A 21,843-nucleotide genomic window follows, 5' to 3' on the forward strand; every position below is an offset into this window, starting at 1 on the left:
ATGTGATTGGAAGTGTCTGCTAAGGAAGTTTTCACACTTGGAAAGACATGTGGGAGAAGATGATAAATACATAATTTTCCTTCTTGGAAGATGAGAGTTCTAATAAAATAAACTTTTTAATTTAGAGTTTAAGGTAGTTGTAAATACATAACTGAAAAAAAAAATCCAATCGCCAAAAAAAACCCCAACAAAACAAACAAAACCCCAACCAAAAACCCCCAGCAATACTAGACAAACAAAAAGCCCCTGAAAGCTTTGCAACTTTTCTTATGAGTTCGAGTAGAAACAAAGCAACTAATCTTGATGTTACCAGTGCTGCAGTCTGCTTCTTGACAAAAGGTTCTCAGGTGTGTCCTTCAACCACATTAATAATAATATAATGGCCACTCTTCGCGAACGAAGATTTGGGGAAAGGTCTTTTAACTTTCCAGCCTGCGCAATGGATTTTTTAGGTGAGACACAGCATGCGCTGAACTGAGCCCACCCTTTAATCCTAAGGTTCATCTGCCGGGGCCAAGCAAGCTTGGACAATGGCAGTGAGGTCCTCAGGACGTAGGTTTGTTTAGAGTGACCTTCTCATAGATGGATGGCCTTACAGGGCTAACGGGCTCCATCTGCCCGGGGGACGAGCTGGGATTCGAACCTGGGTCGCAGAGGTGAGAGTCCTGCATGCTAACCACTAGGCCACCACGGGTCCCCAATTCAACCACATTGCACCTCTGCTAAATCAGATTTCTGCTTATCCCTCACACTTCATGTTTTGAGGCAAAGATCAGGAAGGTTATTATATTTGCTTTTGAAAATAAGAATTTCAGACATATCATTAATGTTATATTTAAGAGGGGATGGTCACATACTGGCTTCCATGTGTTGCCATACTGATGCATATACATTTATTTCTGCTTACAGGTGCAGACAAAACTTCTTGAGCTGAAAGAACTGGAAAACAACCAATTTAGTTGGCACTCCCAGCAACATAGTACACTTGTTAATGGGACTGTGGATCATTCCAGTCTTAGCAACAGCAGCAGTGAAACTGCAAACCTTAACGAGAATGCTGAAAGGGAAAGTGTAGCAGAAGAGGAACAAACAAACAGTGTGTCTCCAGTGAGTAGTGTTTTGCCTGCTTGTTCATGATGCAATGCAGCTGGGAAGTTGGAATAAGTTAAGAATGTATCAAGATTGATTATGTTTTTAAACACTTGCACAAGTGAAATTTCAGGGTATTTTTCTGAGGGACTGTGTTTCCACAATCTGAAAGCTCATAAGCAGAAAAGGAGACAATTTTAGCTTGCCTGGAAAGCGACAATAATTTTTTTTCCTGTATTTATCTCTGAAGTAAATATCATAAATTGAATAGTTAAAGGAGAGCAGCTGTCTCCATTTGGTGGAACAAGAATGAAATAAGGAATAGTACAAAAAATCTAAAACTGTCTTGCTTTAAATGTTCCTCCTTATGTCTCAGTAGATTCTTGATTGATTTATTTTTTTTAAACTTTCACAGGTTTTATGGAACACTCCAGTATGTTCTATAATAACTATGAACCTCTTGAAGTATGCTTTAGTATATTCTGTGATTCTGTTTAATACTTAAAATTTTTTTGTGCAGTCTTGTATTTACTTATTTATGGTGCATTGCTTTTATCCTTGTACAGATAAGGAATAGTCCTGAAACAGCAGCCTCTGTTGTAGAAGAGAAAGAGACCCCAACTGCAACTATTACCAAAAAAGTGAGTTTGTCCAGGTTTTGGGGGAGGAAGAAGTAAGTTAAAAAAAGTCCTGGTTAACTGTTTCAGGCTTGGATCATGGTCATGATAAACAAATAAATAAATTGTTACTTCTTATTGCTTTTATTTAGAGTGTGATGTCATGAAAACATTTTGTCTCCTGTAGCAGCAGGTTGCTGAGAAATATTTTGGCTCTCTCCATTGATGAATTTTGAATTCCAGTTGTCTCTTTGCTTTAAGCTTTAAGAAACCACTAAATGGTAAAAGGAGATGACATAAGTGTTTCTGTCCTGCAAGTCTTAAAAATTTAATACCTTTCTCTCCTTTTGCATTGCCCAGGAAGATCCATTTGATGCTGAATCTCATCCCTTGCCTGATCTAGTTTCTGAAGCCAGCTTAGAGTTCTTCCAGTCTGACCCTTTTGTTGGCAGTAAGTAAATATTTCTCTCTAAGTGCAGACTTGCAGAAACAGGTCTTCTGTGAACACATCAGTCTCATCCTCACTTGAAACTGTTCTTTATAGAACAAATCTGAAGATGTGTGAGTGACAGGAGTGTGGAGTCAGTAGCATTACAAAAATAGAAATGATAAAAATGAGTGTTCTGGGGTGTTTCTCCTTCCTTCATTTGGGCTTTCTAATTAGCTGTGAAAATGCTTCTTTCCCTCACTGCTCTTCCTGAGTGCTTCTCTTACCCCAACCCCTCCCTCCCCCTGCCCTGGTGGCTTTTTGGCCTTAAAGGTGTGGGCCTTGGTGTGATTATGTGTGGTGGCACTAATCTAATTTACAGCACAAATCCACAAACGGGTCAATGGAGGGTTCACTGAGCTGTGGTGTGGGGAGGGTGTGGGTGGTTGGGAATGAATGGCTGTGGCCTACTTATGGTGAGTTTGGCACTCAGGAAAAGGTAATGTGGAACTGCACCATCTGTTCGTCTTGGGGAAGTGCTCAGCTTTATTTTAAGAACTTGCCACTGACGAATGCTGTTGCTCTGCATTTATTTTTTATGGAAGACATGGTCTGCCTATATGGAGCCAGTTGGAGAAGGGGAGTTAATTTGAATTAACTGCTGAAGCAGATGTTTTCAGCCACATTAATATGATTTTACATGCTTTCAGAATCAACATGGTCTGATCAATTTAGCTTGTGTCGCTTCGAAGGGAAAACAATCTAAATTTGTTTCAGATCACTTGGCTTCTGAAAGAATGTCAGTGCAGATTTAATATTTTTAGTGAGTAAATTAAACTAATTTAAAACAGCTTGAATGTTTCTGTGTAGACATTGCTTGATCTTTGTTTATGTTGAAGTGGTCCTACTTATAGCATATGATAAGGCCTTTCTTTCAAGGAGAAAGGGTTGTGTGTTAGTAGCCAATTTTTTGGGCTTTGTGTGCTCAGAATGTTCAGGGTAGGTATCTACAGCTAAGAGGCAGTATATATGTCTCTCAGATGTAGAAGAGGAAGTAGAAATGATGTAATTGGAATCATGCATCCAGTACAGAAAGGAACACTTAGGAGTTACACTGCACAGTGCCCTGTGAGAATTAATCAAAACTGGGACTCCTACCAGTAGTTAGCCTGGATTACTGCAGTGGTAAATACTGCCTGATGTGGGTGTTTGTGGACAACAGCCAACAGAAATGCAGCTCGGATGGCTGCTTTTGTGTGTGTCGCTATTGTAATAAGCTGCTTAATGAATATTTCCCTTTTTTTTAAACAGGTGATCCCTTCAAAGATGACCCTTTTGGAAAAATTGGTAAATAACTTTGTAACTTCTAACGTGTTTGTTTTTTTCTAAAAGGTTCCTACTAGAATGAAACCTAAATGGTTCTTACTAGTATGTGGGGAAAAGTGTCACCACTTTCAGAGGGGAAAAAAAGGTGAAAATGCCACAAAAAGCCACTATAGGATATATATGGTAGTAGCAGCTGGCCACTTGTTAAAGCTTCTCAGAGAAGCCCATTGCCACTGAACTTTGCTCTTGTTGTTGGAAGTACCCCTAGTTGGGATTTAAGTTTGTGAAGGTGGTAAACAGAAGGCCCCAAACTCTTGCTGCCAGTTTTGTATGCAAAAAAGTAGGACTGTGTTCTTTTAAAGGCTCTTAACCTACCAACTTGCTTTAGAACTAAGTACTGAAAAGGTGGGAAGTCTCTCTTTAGACTGACTTTATAGGCAATGTCATTGCATTGTTTGCTCAACCCTGAATGGAGCTTTTTTGCCACCTGAATTGATGGCAAAAAAAGGCAAAATAACCAGTGGGAAGGCAATAACAAAACAGCACTGAGCACCAAGTGCCAGATAAGAAATATCAATTGTGTCTGGGGAATAAAGGAGAGAAGGGCAGGAGAGTTTTAATAAACATTAGGTTCTGTAAAAATGCTTCATTTTTAGGAGATTTGGTAATGAACCTGTATGCTGAGATGATTTAGGAAGTGAACCACTGTTTTCATGACGTGCAGAAAATGTTGGCTTGTCTAATGTTTTGAATCACAGAATACAAATTATTCACAGATGAATTTCATACTTCAAAGGTCCTTGATCTTAAACGTGTCACTTCGTGGCAGTATGAAAAAAGCAATGTATTGTTTAGTTTTTAGGATATCGAGCTAAGGAAAGCAAGCAGAAATGTTAAGGAGATGTTTATCTTTTAGATCCCTTTGGTGGTGATCCCTTCAAAGGCTCAGACCCTTTTGCAGCTGACTCTTTTTTCAAACAATCCTCCACTGATCCTTTTGTGACTGCTGGCACTGATCCATTTAGCACTGCAGACAACAGTAATAATATCACAGTAAGTTTGGTATCATACCTTTTACTTTGTTGTATATGTGATTTGGACAAAATAACCTATTGTGTACATTCAGACATGCCTTAAAAAATTGATATTCACCAATCATACAGATAAAGGTTCCCTCTGATCCCCTGACTCTGTCTTGTCTTTTTTGTGTCCTAGTTTCTAGAAATAGTTACAGATGAAATAGAAGTAAAAATAAAAACATTTTAAAAATGTTTCATTGTGGAGCTTCATTGCTCCACAGCTAAGACCATTTGACAATAATGAATTAAGCTCAGTTGGTAGTTGGTGGAACTTAATAAACCTGGAAAGAAACCCAAGATTAACCTCACCACGTCATGTTGAGAGACTTGACTTTTGCCTCCATACCTGACAGGATCAAGAAGTATGTTCTGTATTTTATCTGAAATCTGATGTGATATGGGGTTTCCCTGTGGAAAAGCCACGTGATTCTGTAGCTGTATGTTTGGGTTTTTTGGGGGTTTTCTAATGAGTGTCACTGAAGCCCTCTCATAATGTGGAGCTTCTTACTGAATGTACCTCTTTCAAGTGTACTTCAGTGTAACTTTTAGCAGTCCACATAATAGCTGAGCAGTTATTGAATAGTCTTGAGCCTTTGATAAGGTAGAGTTGGGCATAAAACCCTCTCTGGTGCAAACTAGAACTCATTGAATATATAATATTTAAAGCTGATAGACAATCTCAGCAGCTAAAATTCTTCATGTCATTGTTCGTCTCCATTCTTTTCCCATCTCCTTTCCTTCTCACTGCTGTTTCTGTTCATACTTCACTTCCATCTTTGTGTGTGTATAAAATATGCATAGACATATATAAAATGTAGATACATGTTGATTAGAAAGCAAGATAAGTGCACCCACAGCAGCCATGAGAGTGAGAAATCTCTGCACCTGACAGTGGTGGTCCTGTCCGTCCCCATGGTGTTCACGTTATGCAGATCTCAAGGTCACGTTACACACCACAGCCTACACCTCCAACCTGGAAAATTAGGTTTCAAGAATCTTCAATACTTGGCCCACTGTCCTTTTCAAAGTCCTGATATTCTAATATAACCAATTCTTGGTCATATTACAGTCTGATAATAAGTGAAGTACAAAAGAGGGGGGGGGGGAAAAAAGGAGGTCAGAGCTGTGGGATTACCAGTGGATTCTTGAGATCTGTACCTCTGAACTGAAATGATGCATTCATCCTAAATGCTTTACCACACACCCCTGGAGTGTTATCTTGTAGTTGTATCTTCATGAAGATAGCTCTGATTGTAGAAATCTGAGACTGAGTGGTAGATATTCTTAACTCTTGCATTAGTTGTTTCCAAGCATGTTGCACATATTGTACCGTTTTTCCATCCTTTGAAAGACTTTATCAAAACAGTGAGGAGGAGTTTCTGTTAACAGACTGGTTTTCTGATGCTGATAAAAGCTGCTTCCAGAATGTTTTATCTTAAAACTTCTAAGCTAAAATAAATCGTGATTGTATTCTTAGATTGAGGAATCTTTTAAGCTGAAAAACAAATTTCCCTCCAAAGGAATTTTTTATTTTAGACAGAGATATCAAAGAAGAATGACCCTTTTGCTCCTGGTGGAACAACTGTTACTACATCAAATGATCTAGGTAAAAGTAGATTATACACATCAGACTTCTTGGGGTTTATTTTTATTTGCTTTTACGTACTTTTGTTTTTAGTCTTTTAACTGAATTTGCAACAAAGCAAATATAGGGATTTTCTGTGGTTTCTGAATTTTCCTATAAAGTGTGACATAAAGTGCCAGTTTGCAGAGGGGAATTTTTATAAACCAGAACTGACTCTTTATCTGTAGCCTGTATCACTGAAGACTGATTCCACAAAAAATGTTCCTCTGCTTTACCTAAAGCTGGTACAAAATGCTGATCTAAGTATTTGGACTATTTGGATGGTTCACACTCCTTCCCATTAGAGTTGTTTTCAGAGATTTCTTGCTACTTTCTAAGTAACATACAAGATAACTTTGTACTGTGAGAGGAGATGTGGGATAGGGTAACTACTTCATCAAGAATTTTTACTGCTACAGTTTGCTCCTTCTGTTTTGCTATGACCCTCTCTCATCTGAGGGCTAAAAATGTTCTAGGGAAGACTCTTGTCTCCTGTTTTCCCAAGCTGCACTGACAAGTGATAATCCACAACATGAATCCACATGTGATTTTGTATTGTAAACCTGTTCAGTTTAATTGTAGGGGAAGATGGTGTTTCCTAGAGGTGCAGAAGTGAGTATGGCACTTCCTGCTCTACAGTAGAATAGCAGTTCTAATGTATTTTGAGGCACATGAGAATGAAAGGGTACTTCTGAATTAGATTGAGATAAGAGGTTCAGATACTTGATTCCATGAGTGGGCTTGCAGTCAGAAGTGAGCTCTTGTTCATGTTCACATATATATATATCTATATATATATATATATGTATATTTATGGGTGCATGCACACAAAAAATCCCTTTGTGTGTATACATACATGTATCTCAGCAGAACATCCAGTAGTATAGTTATCTTATACTTTCAGTGGAATTTAACTTTTTTTAATGTAGGAAAACAGAATACCAATATTTCTTTTGAATTACTCCCTGTTCAGGAGATTTGTTATTCGCAATTGGAAGCTGACACTCAGAGTTTTTGTAAAAGCTACTTAATAACCTGAAGTGCTCACCTCATAAAATACTTCACTTGAATTAGTTTACGTTGCAAACTATGTAACAGTTGCTATTTTGTAGTGGGATTTTTTTTCAGTGTCTTTCATGTTTAGCTTTTAATATCATTCTGTGTGCTTGATTTGTGTGTATTTAGCTACAGACCCCTTTGCCTCCCTGTTTGGAAGCGAATCCTTTGAAGGTGGCTTTGCTGACTTCAGCACGCTGTCAAAGGTAATGTGAAGCTGCTGCTACCACAGAAAATGCATTAAACTGCAGTGACAAGACAGAGCTTACACTCTTTACCAACAATTTCATTACAGTTTTGCCACTACCAAAATTTATAATGGCTGACTTTCTTGAAAAAGAGGTCTTGGTAGTAAATTCTATTGTTCCGCAGTTCCACTGTGAAGAATGCCGTGTAATCTTTGTGGCTTTATAAGTATTTTCTCTTTTTGGAGTGATACTATAATTTATGTATTTATTTTTAAATTTGCTGAGCTTAGCTGCAGAAGTATTACTTTTGAATGTTTAACTGCATTCAGCTTTATATTGCTGTACACTCTTAACCATTCTTGATTTTTCTTCATTTTCAACCTTCTGGAGTATGTGGATGATATGTGTAAAAAACAAACAAAAGTATTCTCTTTTGTCTTAGCCCAGGTTTTCAGTTCTGAATTAATATTGCATTCTTGAAGAAAATGTATAGTAGCATTGCACTGAAAACGTGTATGTTGCTGTTTTCTTTGTTGAAGGCCAACAATGAGGATCCCTTTAGCTCTTCCACATCAGGCTCTGTCAGCAGCGTGATCATAACTAAAAACTTATTTGAGGAACCACCAGCTAAAAATGAGGATGTTCCTCCTGCACTGCCCCCTAAGACAGGAACTCCCACCAGGCCCTGTCCACCACCACCTGGTAAGAGCTGACAATGAGAAGGGTTTACAATCAGCTGCTGAGTGTTGGCAGCGGGACAGTAACAATGAGGGGATGGTGAAGGGTCTGAATCTAAAATGAATGAACAAGATGCGGAACAAGTCCATTCCTGATCTGTTGGTCAGTTGCTCAGAGTTAAATTTTGCATGGTGTTTGGGATCATTGTTTGTTTGAAGAGACAAAGGATGTAGAACACAGGAAATAAGAAAACTTACTACGAGTATGTGCCAGAACACAGCATAGCTGTAAATTAAAAGGTTACTGATGTGATATACTGTGAATCTTGCATTAAATTATGTTCAAAGTGAGCATTTATTGTGTTTTATCTGTAGCAAAACCTCCATGTTTAATGCTAAATTAATTAAATAGAGTTAAATGACTGGCTCAGCTTTTTAGATTAACTTTTTCCAGGTGGCCTTGCCAGAGGTCTCTAGCAGTAACAATAATAAACCCAAGTTTCCTGGGCTGTTTTCAGTGGTAGTGGAGTCCTCTGGGATACTCCATGGCACAAACCACTCTGCTTTCCAGAAAAGACCATGATTATCAAAGATAACTCCTTGTAGTTGCAACAACCTCATGTTACAACAGACTCCTCATACTGAATTGTTTTTACCAAGATAGGAAAACATGTTACTAGTATTCTTTTTTTAAGTTTCTGTCCTCTATTTCATTGTCTTTAAAAACTCTACTGCATCATTTTTTTTCACTATTACACTGTATGGATGAATTTTAAGGTGTTTTAGAAAACTGTAGCATGAAACTTAAACAAGTATTCAATTTTCCTCAAAAGCAGAACACAGATATAGGAGTGTTAATACTGAATTTTAAACTCAGGTGTTTAGTTTCTAAAGCTGGTGTGAGATCTGGTTCGTGCCAATGCCTTGCAAGTCATCAGTTTCATTGTAAATAATATTAAAACACCTGACATGGAAAGTGATGATATTTGAATGTTTGATGTTGGTCCTTATTTAAACAGAAAAAGGATTTCTGACTTGGTTATATGGGAATGGCTGTGACGTGGTGCACTTTTGGAATTCAAGCTTCTAGGGGCAGAACAGCAGCAACCTTAACAGTAGATGACTAAAATAGCCTGTTTTGATATGCACAATTAAATATGTGGTTATCTTGATAACCATTTCAAATAAATTGATTTCCTAATGGAAATAAAAAATGGAGATGCTCAAGTGTATTTATTTCTAAATATTTCCTTTTTGTGCTTTAATTATTCCCTTTTTTATGCTTTTTCAAAGAAATGCCCAAAAATCTTCCTCTTAATTCTTCATGGTACAGGAAAATGTGTAGAAGGGTTGTTGCCTCTGAATTCTGTTGCCTCTCTAGGTACTGATAAGCTCCCCCATTTCTTGATTTTGGGGAACATTTAGAGATTGTATATTTTATATTCTTACAGTAATTAATCTTTCCTGTGCAGAAATAAAATTCCCTGGATGTCATTTGGAGTGCTTCTCCCACATCATTCAAGGAAGATGTATTTTTTGCCAGTAATAGAATCATAGAATCACAGAATGGTTTGAGTTGGAAGGGACCATAAAGATCATGTTGTTCCACCCCCACTGCCAAGGGCAGGGACAACTTCCACTACACCAGATTTCTTCAAAGCCCCGTCCAGCCTGATCCTGAACACTTCCAGGGATGGGGCAGCCACAATGTCATCATCAGTTATAGATAGAACATCATCAGTGAGTGAGAGCTATCATGGCAAGGTTATCTGAGAAGTGTCTAAGTAAATCATACATTCCCAAGGGGGTATTCTTTAAATCCAAATTAAAATCTCTTTTAGTCTTATGAAAGAATTTTTAGACTAACTTGTAACAGTGATATGCAAAATAATAAGCACTTTGATTCAGTTCTGAGTTTTAATCAAAAATGGCAACAGAAGCAAGTTTTAAAACTTGTTAGCGCTGGAATCACAGAACCTGAGAGCAGAATTCAAGAGACTGCACTGAAACCTCTTCTGTAAATGGTAACATACAGAGAGAATGGTGGGATGAAATTCAGCTCAACTCTTCTTGGAACTGTTTGGGTTAATGTCCTCAAAGGTGTTGAAACCTGACTGGGGTTAAGTTGAAAACAGAACAACATGAGTTGGAGCTTGTTCCCGATTCTGTTTATTTGCAACTACTTGGGCAAGAATTAACAAAATAGTTCAGCCTGTGATTGCCTGTTGTGATACTCTTTCATTCTGTTAGTTTAAAAACTACAGGAATTCCTGGTGTTAGCATAGTGAGAGGACATGGAGTTTTGAGGACTGAGACATATATGATAATAAATTTCTGGTCTCTGAATGAAATTATGTTAACTTCATCCAAGCAAATAATAAAAGAGCCTTGCTGGAATGATCACAGACAGTTGATCAGCAGAAAAAAATACTGTACTAATAGAATAGATGCTCAAAACTGTTAGAAATTCTCTTGCCAAAATAATTAAAATATAACTGTGTTCCCGAATCATTAACATACATGTGTTCCTTTTTACCTGACTACCCTTTCAGAAACTATGGACCCTCATTTTTTAAACTGTCAACCCTTCCTCTGAAATTACAACTCCACTAGTTCATGGGAAGAGGTTGCATCCCAAGTAGCTTTTGAATTGTGGTTTGTTGGGGTTTTTTTACAAGTTTTGGCATGTTATTACCTGCTATCCTAAATTCATTTTAAATTCATTTTAATCTAAGGGAAAAGACCTATCAATCAAATAGACTCTTCAGATTCCTTTAAACCGAGCGATCCATTTCAGCCTTTCCCCACCCCAGACATTCCCAAAGAACAAGAAGCAAATCTATTCTGTGATCCATTTGCTCCCACCAGCATCAGTAAAGAGGCTGACCCCAACAATTTTGCAAACTTCAGTACTGTGAGTAAACACTTTTTTACGTTTGTTTCAGTATAATGGCAGCTTTGAAATGTTCACACTGAAGTTTTCAGTCTAATTTAAAATACTAAAACATATCCCATGTACAAAAGGGATATTGCTTCCAGTTAAAACAGTGTTTACATTTCATTTACAGCTGAGGCTGTCCTAAAACAAAGTACTGCAAAATGTTATAGCTGATGTTTAAATTGCATTGTTTTTATGAGTTTTTTCATGGAGGCCTCCTAGCTTTTAGAAAATAGGACTTTAAAAATATCTATGTTCTGGGGATTATCCATTTTATCAGCATGTGCTGATAAAATTATATGTCTATAACAAGCACACTGTTAACTATCCAATTAAAAGTAAAGCAAAATGTGATTTTAGTTTAGCTGTCACTGAACTGTTTGGTCGTAATTTTAATGTACTGAAATATTGATAAACAGCCTCTTAACAGTGTATATTAATGAAATATAATTTGTTGAGTTTTGATTGGCTAGTAAATTCCAGACTGATGTTCAATGACGTAAAAAGTAGTAAGTGTCTCTTTATAACCAGAATTCATTTCATAGAAGTCGTGATGTCCAAGCAGTAGAAGCAAATCTTAAGGTTTGTGCATGCCTATATGTTATTTTTTTCTTTTGAGCTTTTGCAAGTAGGAGTTTTGAAAGGCATCCTCTCACTTTCAAGCCTGATACCTGTTAAATGCAATTTGCATTTACAGTATCTTGACCATACTGCTGTTTTTTCTGTTCAGACCTAATAAACTATATGCTTGATTGAAGTAAACTGAGGATTGTCAGGCTCTCAAAATAGACTTGCACTGGTTGGTGTGTCTTGTAGCATGATAATTTCTGAAATGTGGTTATTGATCTGTGGTATTAGTTAGAGGGACTGAGAAGCCAATTTGGAGGAGACCGTATAGAGAAAGTAAAAAATGTTTATTATCTTTGTGAAGGAAAAAAATATTCTTTCCAAGCTGCAATTACTGAAAATATTGAGTGAACTGTGGAGAAAACTTAAGTGTTTCTACATTTATTTCCCAGAGAAGCATCTCAAAGCAAAGAGTAGCTGGAGTATAATGTGATAGCCCTTTCAGAGTTAATGTTGGGACATTCATGAACACATGGACTTCACCTACTTCTTAGTTTTTCTGCATGTTTACTAGAAACAAACTTTAGCATAATCTTTTGTATTTTATTTAAGATAAATTTATTTGAATTACTTAAACTCTATTTAAGATTAACTGTCTCTAATTTATCATCATTGTACCACAGATATTTAGTTCACATTCCGTTCACATCAATATACATGGAAATAATCTCTTTTTTTCCCCCTCTCATATCATGCTGACCTTTCTCTATATGACTACTAAGCTTCTAACTGTACAGTTACCTTATTATTTTGCTGCTTCTTGGCAGAAGTATTTTTCATGTACACATTTAGAAACAGTCAGTCTGTTTCTAAACAGCTAAATTTTTGTAGTTATTGTCACCTGGAAAAATCATCCCTAATGAAAGCAGGGTAAATCAGGATGGCCTAATACTGTGAATAGGGGTGTGTTTTGCAAAATGTTCTGATTTATTTAGTTTTTTTTGCATAGACTGTTTTTTTTTAATCCAAAATAAAACTGTATTTGAATTATAGCACTTTCTGCTCAGTAACATTTTTGAAACTTAATACTGAATTTTGAAACATGGCATATTTCATTAAAATACATCAGTTGGGTGGCTTGAATGCAGTTCTTAAACCTTAGACTAAGCCAATCTTAATAATGTATTACAACTAAAAACAAGTAATATTTTGAAGATTAGAATATATACAATTATTGAAAAACTGTAATTGTTGCTTAAACCAAGGGCTTGGACAGTCGTAGTTATGTCTGTATTATTAATCTGGTTTATTTTGTCTTTTAAAAATGCAGTATTCTACTGAGGAAGACATGATTGAATGGGCTAAGAGAGAAAGTGAGAGAGAAGAGAAAGAAAGATTGGCAAGACTAAAACAGCAAGAGCAAGAAGACTTGGAACTGGCTATTGCACTCAGTAAATCTGAAATATCAGAAGCATGAAGTTTAGAATAAGATTTTATCCCACGTAAACTGTTTTGTCCCTTTTCCTGAATACCTAACCTATTTAAATGTTAATCGGAAAATGCATATATACAAGAAACTATGAAAGGTTTTAAATTTCTGAAAGTGATGTGAATGTTTCTGCTAAATTCAATCCTTTTGGTTACTGTTTGAATAACTGTTAAGTTTAGCATTCAATTTCTCTCAAGTTTTCAGGAGAACGAAGTACTTTTCCCAGCTGAAAGCAAATCAGTTTAAAATGCAGATAGAGAGATTGTGGTTTGACTGTAATCTATCAGCAGTTGGTAATTGAGCATAAAGTGAACACAGCAATTATTCTGTCATGGCTGACTGTCTCCCATCAAGCAGTTAGTCATTGCAAACCTTTTATCCTTCTAAAGAGGTTTTAGTAATGCCAGAGTTGTGGAGTGCTTTATTTTATATGTATGCACATAGATTTTTCTTCTCATTGAAGATTTTATGTCTGATTTGACGTTATCTTCATGGAGTCTACATCAGAAAGAGTGTGTCTTTCTGAGAGCTTTTTTGCTTTTACTTGCATGGTCATAGGTTTTAAGACAGACCTGTTATTTTATTTTATAAGGCAATTAAGCTGAAGATTCATGTGCATTTGCTGTTGGCTAAGGTGACTGTCAAATTGTGAGACCCCACTGCTATTTGAGCCACTTTTGCCTGTTAAATATGCAGCTGAACTGGCAAGTTAATAAGTTCCATTTGAAATAGGATTGAGAATAGAAAGAAAAAACAGGTAGTCTGATTTCTATTTTTTTTTAACAACAGTGTTTTCTGTATATGTAATTTATTGAATGCCAACTGATAGTTGCACCTTAAACTGAATGATTTCTGAATGGTCACTGAGTCAGAGTAGGATTGATAGAATGTTAATGAAAATAACTTAATGAAAATAACTTATTGTTCATTTTGAAAGAATTCTATTTGGAAAATCAGTTTCATTAAAATAATTCCAAAAAGAATAATCTTGTGCCCTGTCTAAGAAAAATCAATGGCAGCAGCATAAACATCTAGAGGGTTTTTTTTTTTCTTGCACTTTTAATCTGTGGTATTTCTTTTGAGGAAATTGAAGTGTTTCAACACAAAGCACTGGGGCAAACGGGGAGAACTCAGCCATGTTTCAGTATATTTAAGCTCTTCCCATTACCTATCAATGCTGCTGTTGCATGAGTTTGAGGGGTTTCAGTTTTTCAGGAAAAATAAGTAACCTGACTGGGATGGTTTTTCTTTTGCACTGGGAGATGAGCATTTAAACACCTGCTCAAAAAAAGTAACTTAAAATTTTGCAAGTATTAAATAGTTATAACTTATCTTATACATCTTTGTAATGAGTGTACACTAATCTTGCAAATCATATGCTTAACTGGATTACATAGTTTCTTATCTTTTGTTAAAAATGTATACTCAGTGGACCAACACGATATTATATGTATATATTATATATATATTCCTGCTTTCCTTTACGGAATTTAAAGTTTTGAGTCATTTGATGTTACATTTCATGTTACTGACTCTGACTATAGTACTTTTACTCAGACTACCAACAAACCACTGCTGTGAGCTAAAATGGCATTACTTTATGAAGTTTTAACTGTTTTTTTTAAACAACTTGTTCAGGTGGGATTAGCCTCTATTTATAGACTTCCCTTTTGTTTAAAAACTCTAACAATAGCCTGTAATTATGAAGAAATAAAGTTTAAGTACATAAATGTGAACTGTTTGCCTATTTTTTCAAGAGGGTGCTGTGAGCTTTAAAGCAACAAGTGAATGTAATGCAATATAACATATTCTGGTTGTAGTCTGGTGGGAGTGGGTTAATTTTCAGAGAGAAAAGTTGCCTTAATCTTGAGGTTAGCTGAAGTGCACACTAATCCCAGCTGTCACTTGCTTCATCAGGAGTTGTGGCGGCTTCAAAGAAAATTCGGGCTACTCTTGCCCAAGGATTTCTGCCTGCACAGGGATTGCAGAGCCCAAATGTTTAGATACTTAAAGTTTATCTGTGAAAATATGGAAGCATCCTCTCCTGGCTGCTGCCAACATACAGGGCTCAAGGGATCTTTAATTTGACCCAGCATATATGATCCTTTAGAATATGTCTGTCAGCATAATGTGTCCCCCTATGTCGAGGCATAGAGGGCTTGGTCAGAGGTTTAGGAGTTCCAACACCCATGTACATGTCTTTGATCCTTTTGTTACAGTATAATATATTAATTAATATACCCATCTAAGTGGACCCAAATCTCTTTGCCTATTTTCTTTTAATGAGATATCAGTTGAATTAGGCAATGTAATATCTTCATTAATTTTATCAGGTTCACACACATTCTTGAGGCTATTTGAAGCCGTCTGTGGGCTGTCCATTCTTTTTCTTTTAAGTCTCCTGTCAGGTTTCCATCTCAGATGCACTTTGCCTCTGGTTGTGCTGCTTTCAGCTCCTTTTCCCCTCCAAACTGTGTGCAGTCCATTTCACTCTTTATGATGAAATTGAAGATGGTTGCTAATCATCTTGACAATTTGATATCCTCTTTTCACTGTCTGACTTCCTATATGATGATGTTCTGTCATATAAAAGTTTCTGTTGCATTCACAGGATACCTTTGAACTCTAGAGAGATTATCTCATGTCTGGCAGATGCATTGGACACTTGACAGTTATGATTCCAAGGCAAGTTATCTGAATCCACTGAACTAGAAACTGTATTGGACAGTGTACAGGGGATTAATGTTAAGTCTGTTGCATCACTCTGAAGTATTGACAAGGAATACAATGGCAATAATGGTGCTTAATGAAGGAACTGACATACTGGGCTGAGCAGAATTCTCTAGAAAGCCATCTGCTTCAGCACAGTCGACTTTAAGCCAGGAGATTTGATGTGAATGCAAACCCTTCTGCTTGATACTGAAAAGCTGTTCTGTTGGACCTCAATGTTGGACTTACCTGTTTCTTTGGCCTTTGCCACCTGATGCCCCCGCTGTGGGTCACCTCTTCCAGAAACAGCATCCAGCTGTCAGAACTGTGTTGCCTCCTGTTGTTTCCACAGTAACTTGTCATCAGTTTCATTTACCTACTTAAGTTTAAATTGGCTGTTTCAGAATTTGAATATTTTGCAGAATTATGAGTTCAGTATTGGAATGTTTCAGTCATGCTTTAGCTGGAATCTTCGAAGCCATTGTGTGCATGGATGTGCAACCTCTTGTTTTTGCAATACTGACAGAACAGAAAGGGATTTGTTTGCCTTGTGCAATTATAAAACAAAAGGCAATGTCAAATTAAAGAAAAGAGTCAGCAGTTCATACTGGAAGTAGACAGTAATTTTCCCAAACTGAAAATCCTTCTTGATGCAAGTTTGAAGTTTGCACTTCTGGTAGGTAGAGTGGAGCTTTAGTTGCCCATGTGAGTGTTACTGACCTCTTGAGTTCTCTGCAGAGTTGTGTGTCCAGGGAGCTCTGAGACTAAAATGAAGAAAGCTGCAGAACTGGAAAGAAAGGGAGGAAAGACAGTGTAATGGTAAGGAATTTCTCATGTGGAGGAGAAGTCAGGGAGGGGGGGAAAAAAGAAAGTAAAAATATTTTCTTTTTGTGCTTATAGACTATAGATGAGTATGAGAACTCCTCATTGGGGGTTTTTGTGGGAAGCTTTACAGTAAATTTTGGCCTGTGACTGTTATCCCAGGAAAGATGGAAAGGAACTTTTAATTTTTCAGGTGACAAGCCATCAAGTCTAGGTCAGTAATATCAGTCATTCTCATCCGCTATCTCTACAGAAACAGGCATAGCAAAAAAATACATAAATAACACCAGCTGCATTGCTGTTCCTTGCTCAGAATACTTCAAAATTCCTGCTGTGCTAAAATGGAGAGATCTGAAACTGCCTGGACCTTAGATTTTAACTGAAAACAAAGAGCATTAGTTTTTAGAGCAGGTGATCAGGTAGCTGATAGAGGGAAAAATGCTGCATTGTTTGGATGTGTGTTCAAGAGGGTCAGGATGTTGTTTCTAGTTCTCTCTTGCTGATTTAGTAAATGAGTTTGGACAAACCACTTAATGCTAACCCATTTCCTGTTTTCTAAGTGATAATGGGTCTGATAGTGTATTGTGCAACTGCAGTAATCTGGAAAGACAATCCTGTGCAGAGTAAAAGGAATTTTATCCCATTTTACTTGTGGGTATCCTGTAGGTAGGAGAGATGTTATAAGGTGTTTTCTTTGCTGGTATAAGCAGCCAGTTGCACTCCAGGACTATACAAATTACTGGAAATAGATCAAGAATTTAACAGAAGTGCTGCTTTGAACAAGGTATTTGCTTGAGGATTTAGTTTGCAGATAGTACAGGGAGAAATTCTTACCTTTGGTTTCAGAGGTCTGTCCCAGTAAGAGAGCCTGTAACACTGCAGACTGTCAGCTGTCTCAGGTTTGCACCTGACAGACTCATCCTGATCCACTCAGACTGGTTTTCCTGTGTAGCCAGACTCATAATTTATTCTGCTGAGACTATGTAGCATTGAACTTCTTGTATTCGAAGCCAGAAGGTCTTTAGGATTGTTTTCTGTAGAATGCAGTCTCTCCTGGGATGCTACATGAACAGATACAGTCACTTATAAAGAAAAAACTAATTTTGAAAGACTCAGTGGATTTTTAGGTAAAATCCTTCTTGTAGATTTTTTGTACTTATCTGAAGTTCTATTAATACCTTGTTTTTTAAATGCTCTTCTGTAATAAAGGCTATGGTCTTTGAGTTCCAAACAGTTCTGAGGAGTTTGGAGTATGAATCTCATTTTGGGCCTAGTAATAACTTTTACTGAATAAATAACTGGGCTGAGGTTCAAACCAGTGATCCTGAATGCTGAAAACTGCATATAAAGTACTTGTTGAATGTTATACTCATACATTTAAAGTCTCTAATTTTGCCTAATATGCTATCCATTTATCTTAAAATATTTATTTTACTGTCAGATATAAAAGCACAGCTATTCTCAAACATAAAATAATATGCCTCAGGGAATGACTAATTCAAACTGCAGTTAAGCTAATGATGCAGATTTGTCCGTTTTAGTTTTTTTTAACTTTGTGCCTACAACATAGAATTCCTAAGAGTTGTAAAAAGCAATTTAGAGCATATTCAGGGGTGGTTACTAATAAAAATGTTCTTGAGGTTAAATATGTCTGGCTATTGAAAATGGTGTGTGTCTGAAGCACAGAACTACACAGGAAGTTTTGCTTCATTTGAAAGCTGTGAGCTGGAATGTACGAGCTTCACAATTCAAAAATTTTATGTAAACAGGTATTTTATGTTGAGAAACATGGTTGTGCATGTATGCGAGAATAGCTCTGTTGAGGTGTTTGTCACCACTTCCTTACACCATCACTCACTGAGATAAAATGTTTGATTTAGCTAAGACAATCATGACGTCTTGCCTGTTGTCAGACTGAGGAATCATGCCTCAGTGGATGGATGTGCTCCCGTCACTTATCTTGGCTCCTCTGTGGGAGCAGCTGCTCCCTGAGCACTGGAGTGTGGGGCAGGCCTGCCGCCTCCTTCTTGTTCCTCACATCACGAGCCACATTGTCAGTGTGCAGCTAATAAATTCTTTCTTTTTTTAACCTTTCTACACCCACTGTTCCCGTTAATGTGCCCATTGTTTCTTTATGTCAACCCAGTCCTTCTGTTTGTCCTGCCACTCCCTCGGCCGTGTATACCTTTGCCTTCTCTCCCCTGTTCATTTCCTTCCACAGGCTCCTTTCTTTTGTTAATCTTTCCTGAACTCTTATCCCTGTAACCCCGAAGTTGTGTGATTGATATGATTATAACATATGTAATGGCCAAAGCAAAACAATTTTTCCAGTATTGCGTATCTACTTGCAATTTCAGTGGGTTAAGTTTTCATTAACAAGAGAGGTAAGTTACATTTTTAAATGAACTATTTATTTGCTTATTCGTTTTATGTTTATGAACAAATTAAATAATTTAAATTAAATAATTAAATAATCTGTTCACAGCCTGACCCACCTGAGGTGTGAGCACTGTGGGGTCTTACACCTGTGGTACAACTCGCCGACCCCTCTGTTGGGGGCAGGGGGTGCACCCAGGCACATCCCGCCGTGGCAGCAGGTACAGAGTGCAGGCTGACTTAAAACTTTGGCTAAATAGGAATGATATTTTCCTCCTGCTCTTTCTCCAGAGGGGAATGAACGATTCCAATTCCAGCACACAGCCCTCCCCTCAGCTCTTCCCGGAGCCCTTCGCACCGGTGCGGGGCGACACGCCCGGGTCCCGCCCGAGCGCTGCGGTGGTACCGTCACCCCGGGGGATCCCATCCCAACCCATCCCATCCCGGCGGGGGCGGGCGCTGCCGCAGCCGCTCACCTGCGGGGGCGGCCCCTCGGCCCTGCCCGGCCCGGCCCTGCCCGAACATGCGCCGAGCTCCGGCTGCCGCCGCTCCACACCATGCGAGGCGGCTGCGGCGGCCGCCGGGAGCAGCAGCAGCAGCAGCGCTAGCCCTGCCCGCCCTTCCCGCTGCCCGTCGCGACGCCTCCATGGACTCCTGCCCGTCCGGCAGCGCCGGTGCTCGGTACGGGGCTGGGGCGGGACGGGGGCCCGGCCGGGGGTCTCCGGGGGGCAGCGCCGCCTCCCCCGGCGCTCTGGGGATGCTCCGTGTCGGGCGGGATGAGCGGTAGGATGAGCCCACCCCGAGAGGAGGGTCCGGGTGCTGGAGGGGGCGAGGGCGGAGGGTTCCCCGGTTCTGGGGCCGCTCAGTCGAGTTTGGCCCCGCTGAACTGCCCCCGACGGGCGGTCGATGCCTCTGTAGGCTGAGCCGCCTCGTCTCATCCCCGCGGGCCTGAGGCTGCCCATGTGGGGACCGGGCCACCCCTCGGGCCGCTGTGGCCACCAGGCTGACACGGCAGCCGGCTCTGACCACTTGTGTGCTCGCTGACACCACCACCCCCCGCCCCGACCGCAGCGACTGCGGGGGCACAAACTGGTTTTTGCACTTTCAGGGCTTTTACTTTCTCCTTAGACAAAAGCATTAGCTTAAGCTAATTACATTCCTGCGCAGGAGCACTTCAGTAGTTATATGCAAATTGACTTTGGGCTTCAAAGTGGTGTTGAAGAGCGGGTCATGTCTGTGGAAGAGCGTGGAAGACCAGATCCTTTTCCTTGAGCTCCTGTGTGAACAGCTTGCAACACACCTTGACAGCACAACACTGGCATTAATTACTCTGTAACTCAACACCTTCTTGCTCGCCCTCATGAACGAGCTGCAGGTGGATAACTTTCTCCATTCCAGGTGTGCACTCCCACTGCCGCTAAAATACATAAACTTCCCTTGCGTGCGTGTGAGAGAATCGTTTCTTCTAAAGCTGAATCAGTCTGTAAATAACATTCTTCCCTGGTGCTGACGGCGTGTTAAATTTTTGACGTGGCTGCGTTAAAGGTCTCTTTGTGGATTTTCCATTTGACATCAGACTTCTGTGATAATCTGCTTTATAATCTATGTAGGAGTAGAAGCTTTTAAGAGTGCAGTTCTGGAGAGGTCAGCAAATGGCTTTTTAGAAGAGTGGTAATGGGTCCATTCGTGGTTCTTCATGGAGTGTTGGGAGCGGCAGTGTGCTCTGTTTCTGCCTGCATGCTTTCCATTTGAGTTGAAAACAGCAAACATGAACCTGAGACTTTAGTTCATTTACAGAAATCATGATGGAAAACTTTAGATTGTATAAGCTGCTCAATTATGCTCATTTTTGATGGCATTGATATTAATGTTTGAGTTATTACAGAGACCAAAAGAGGTGGTCTAGTGGCATTTAAAGCAGCAAAATCCTATAGGATTTTAAAATCCAGACTGTTATACCTGTTAATGATCCAAAATGACGTGTCTGTTAGTATTTATATATATAACCCCATACCTGGAAGTGTTCAAGGCCAGGTTGGATGGGGCTCTGAGCAACCTGGTCTAGAGGAAGGTGTCCCTGCCCTTGGCAGGGTGTTGGAAGAAGATGATCTTTAAGGTCTCTTCCAACCCAGGCCATTCTATGATTCTGTGATTTTTTTTTTTTTTTTAGGAGCTTTATATAATTTTGTTGCCATATTCTGTCTTAATAATTCTTTACTGGACCACTGATTTTTTTTAGGGTTTTTTTTAAACTCCAGGGTGGAAAGGTGGGCCCTGTGTTTGCAGTAATGATTTTAAATTACATCATTAAATGACCTCCAGGTGTTGTGTTTGTGCTGACAGTAGCAGCAGACTGAGAGGTTTTGGTTGTGTTGTGCTTCAGGAGGTTTTGAATGTGGGGAAGAATGTTTGCAAAAATATTTAGAAGCAGGAAGGACTTTGGTGAATTTTGTCCAGATTGGGCAGGTTGTCCCGAAAGTCTGTGTTAGTGAAGCTGCTGGAGAACTTGGGTCCTCATTCCCTTTCTGGAGCTCCATCTACTGGAACCAGCTCTCCCATTCCAGGGTGTCACTGCACTGGGATCTAAAGGCATTCAGATGTTTCAGTTACTGTGCTACAGAGTGTTGAAAACATATATATCTGGATTTTGGCTAATTTATGGGAAAATAATACTATTTCCACATTGTAGTTCACATTTCAGTTAAAACAGTCCTTTAAAGCCCCCCATTAAGCTCCTAGGCAGTGTTTTCGCAGGGCTTATGGTTTCTTAGGTTTCAGGTATGTTTTGAGAATGGATTGAGATTATTAGGTCATAGTTAGAGGACACAATGGTCTAGAGGACTAGTTGGAACTGAAAAG

General features: G+C 38.8%; 2 protein-coding genes across 6 annotated transcripts in view; both read left to right on the forward strand.

Moving 5' to 3' along the window:
* EPS15 (epidermal growth factor receptor pathway substrate 15) overlaps nt 1–14,813 on the forward strand; it is a 70,688-nt gene extending 55,875 nt beyond the window's left edge. For 4 of the 5 annotated variants that reach the window (XM_027683167.1, XM_027683166.1, XM_027683168.1 and 1 more), the window contains 10 exons: nt 910–1,107; nt 1,656–1,730; nt 2,067–2,157; nt 3,445–3,480; nt 4,376–4,512; nt 6,075–6,144; nt 7,348–7,424; nt 7,946–8,108; nt 10,819–10,997; nt 12,919–14,813. In XM_027683167.1, the coding sequence (XP_027538968.1) occupies nt 910–1,107; nt 1,656–1,730; nt 2,067–2,157; nt 3,445–3,480; nt 4,376–4,512; nt 6,075–6,144; nt 7,348–7,424; nt 7,946–8,108; nt 10,819–10,997; nt 12,919–13,065 (1,173 nt within the window). In that variant the 3' untranslated portion in view covers nt 13,066–14,813. The remainder of the gene's footprint in view (nt 1–909; nt 1,108–1,655; nt 1,731–2,066; nt 2,158–3,444; nt 3,481–4,375; nt 4,513–6,074; nt 6,145–7,347; nt 7,425–7,945; nt 8,109–10,818; nt 10,998–12,918) is intronic. The other variant, XM_027683170.1, reaches the window with a different exon arrangement.
* A 4,801-nt stretch (nt 14,814–19,614) lies between these two features.
* The window catches only part of TTC39A (tetratricopeptide repeat domain 39A), a 45,036-nt gene continuing 42,807 nt past the window's right edge, over nt 19,615–21,843 (forward strand). Inside the window, exon 1 of the mRNA XM_027683178.1 lies at nt 19,615–19,665. Coding sequence (XP_027538979.1) covers nt 19,631–19,665 — 35 coding nt within the window. The 5' untranslated portion in view covers nt 19,615–19,630. The remainder of the gene's footprint in view (nt 19,666–21,843) is intronic.

This window comes from Neopelma chrysocephalum, unplaced genomic scaffold, assembly GCF_003984885.1.
Source record: "Neopelma chrysocephalum unplaced genomic scaffold, ASM398488v2 Primary Assembly neopelma1_64, whole genome shotgun sequence".
NCBI lineage: Eukaryota > Metazoa > Chordata > Aves > Passeriformes > Pipridae > Neopelma > Neopelma chrysocephalum.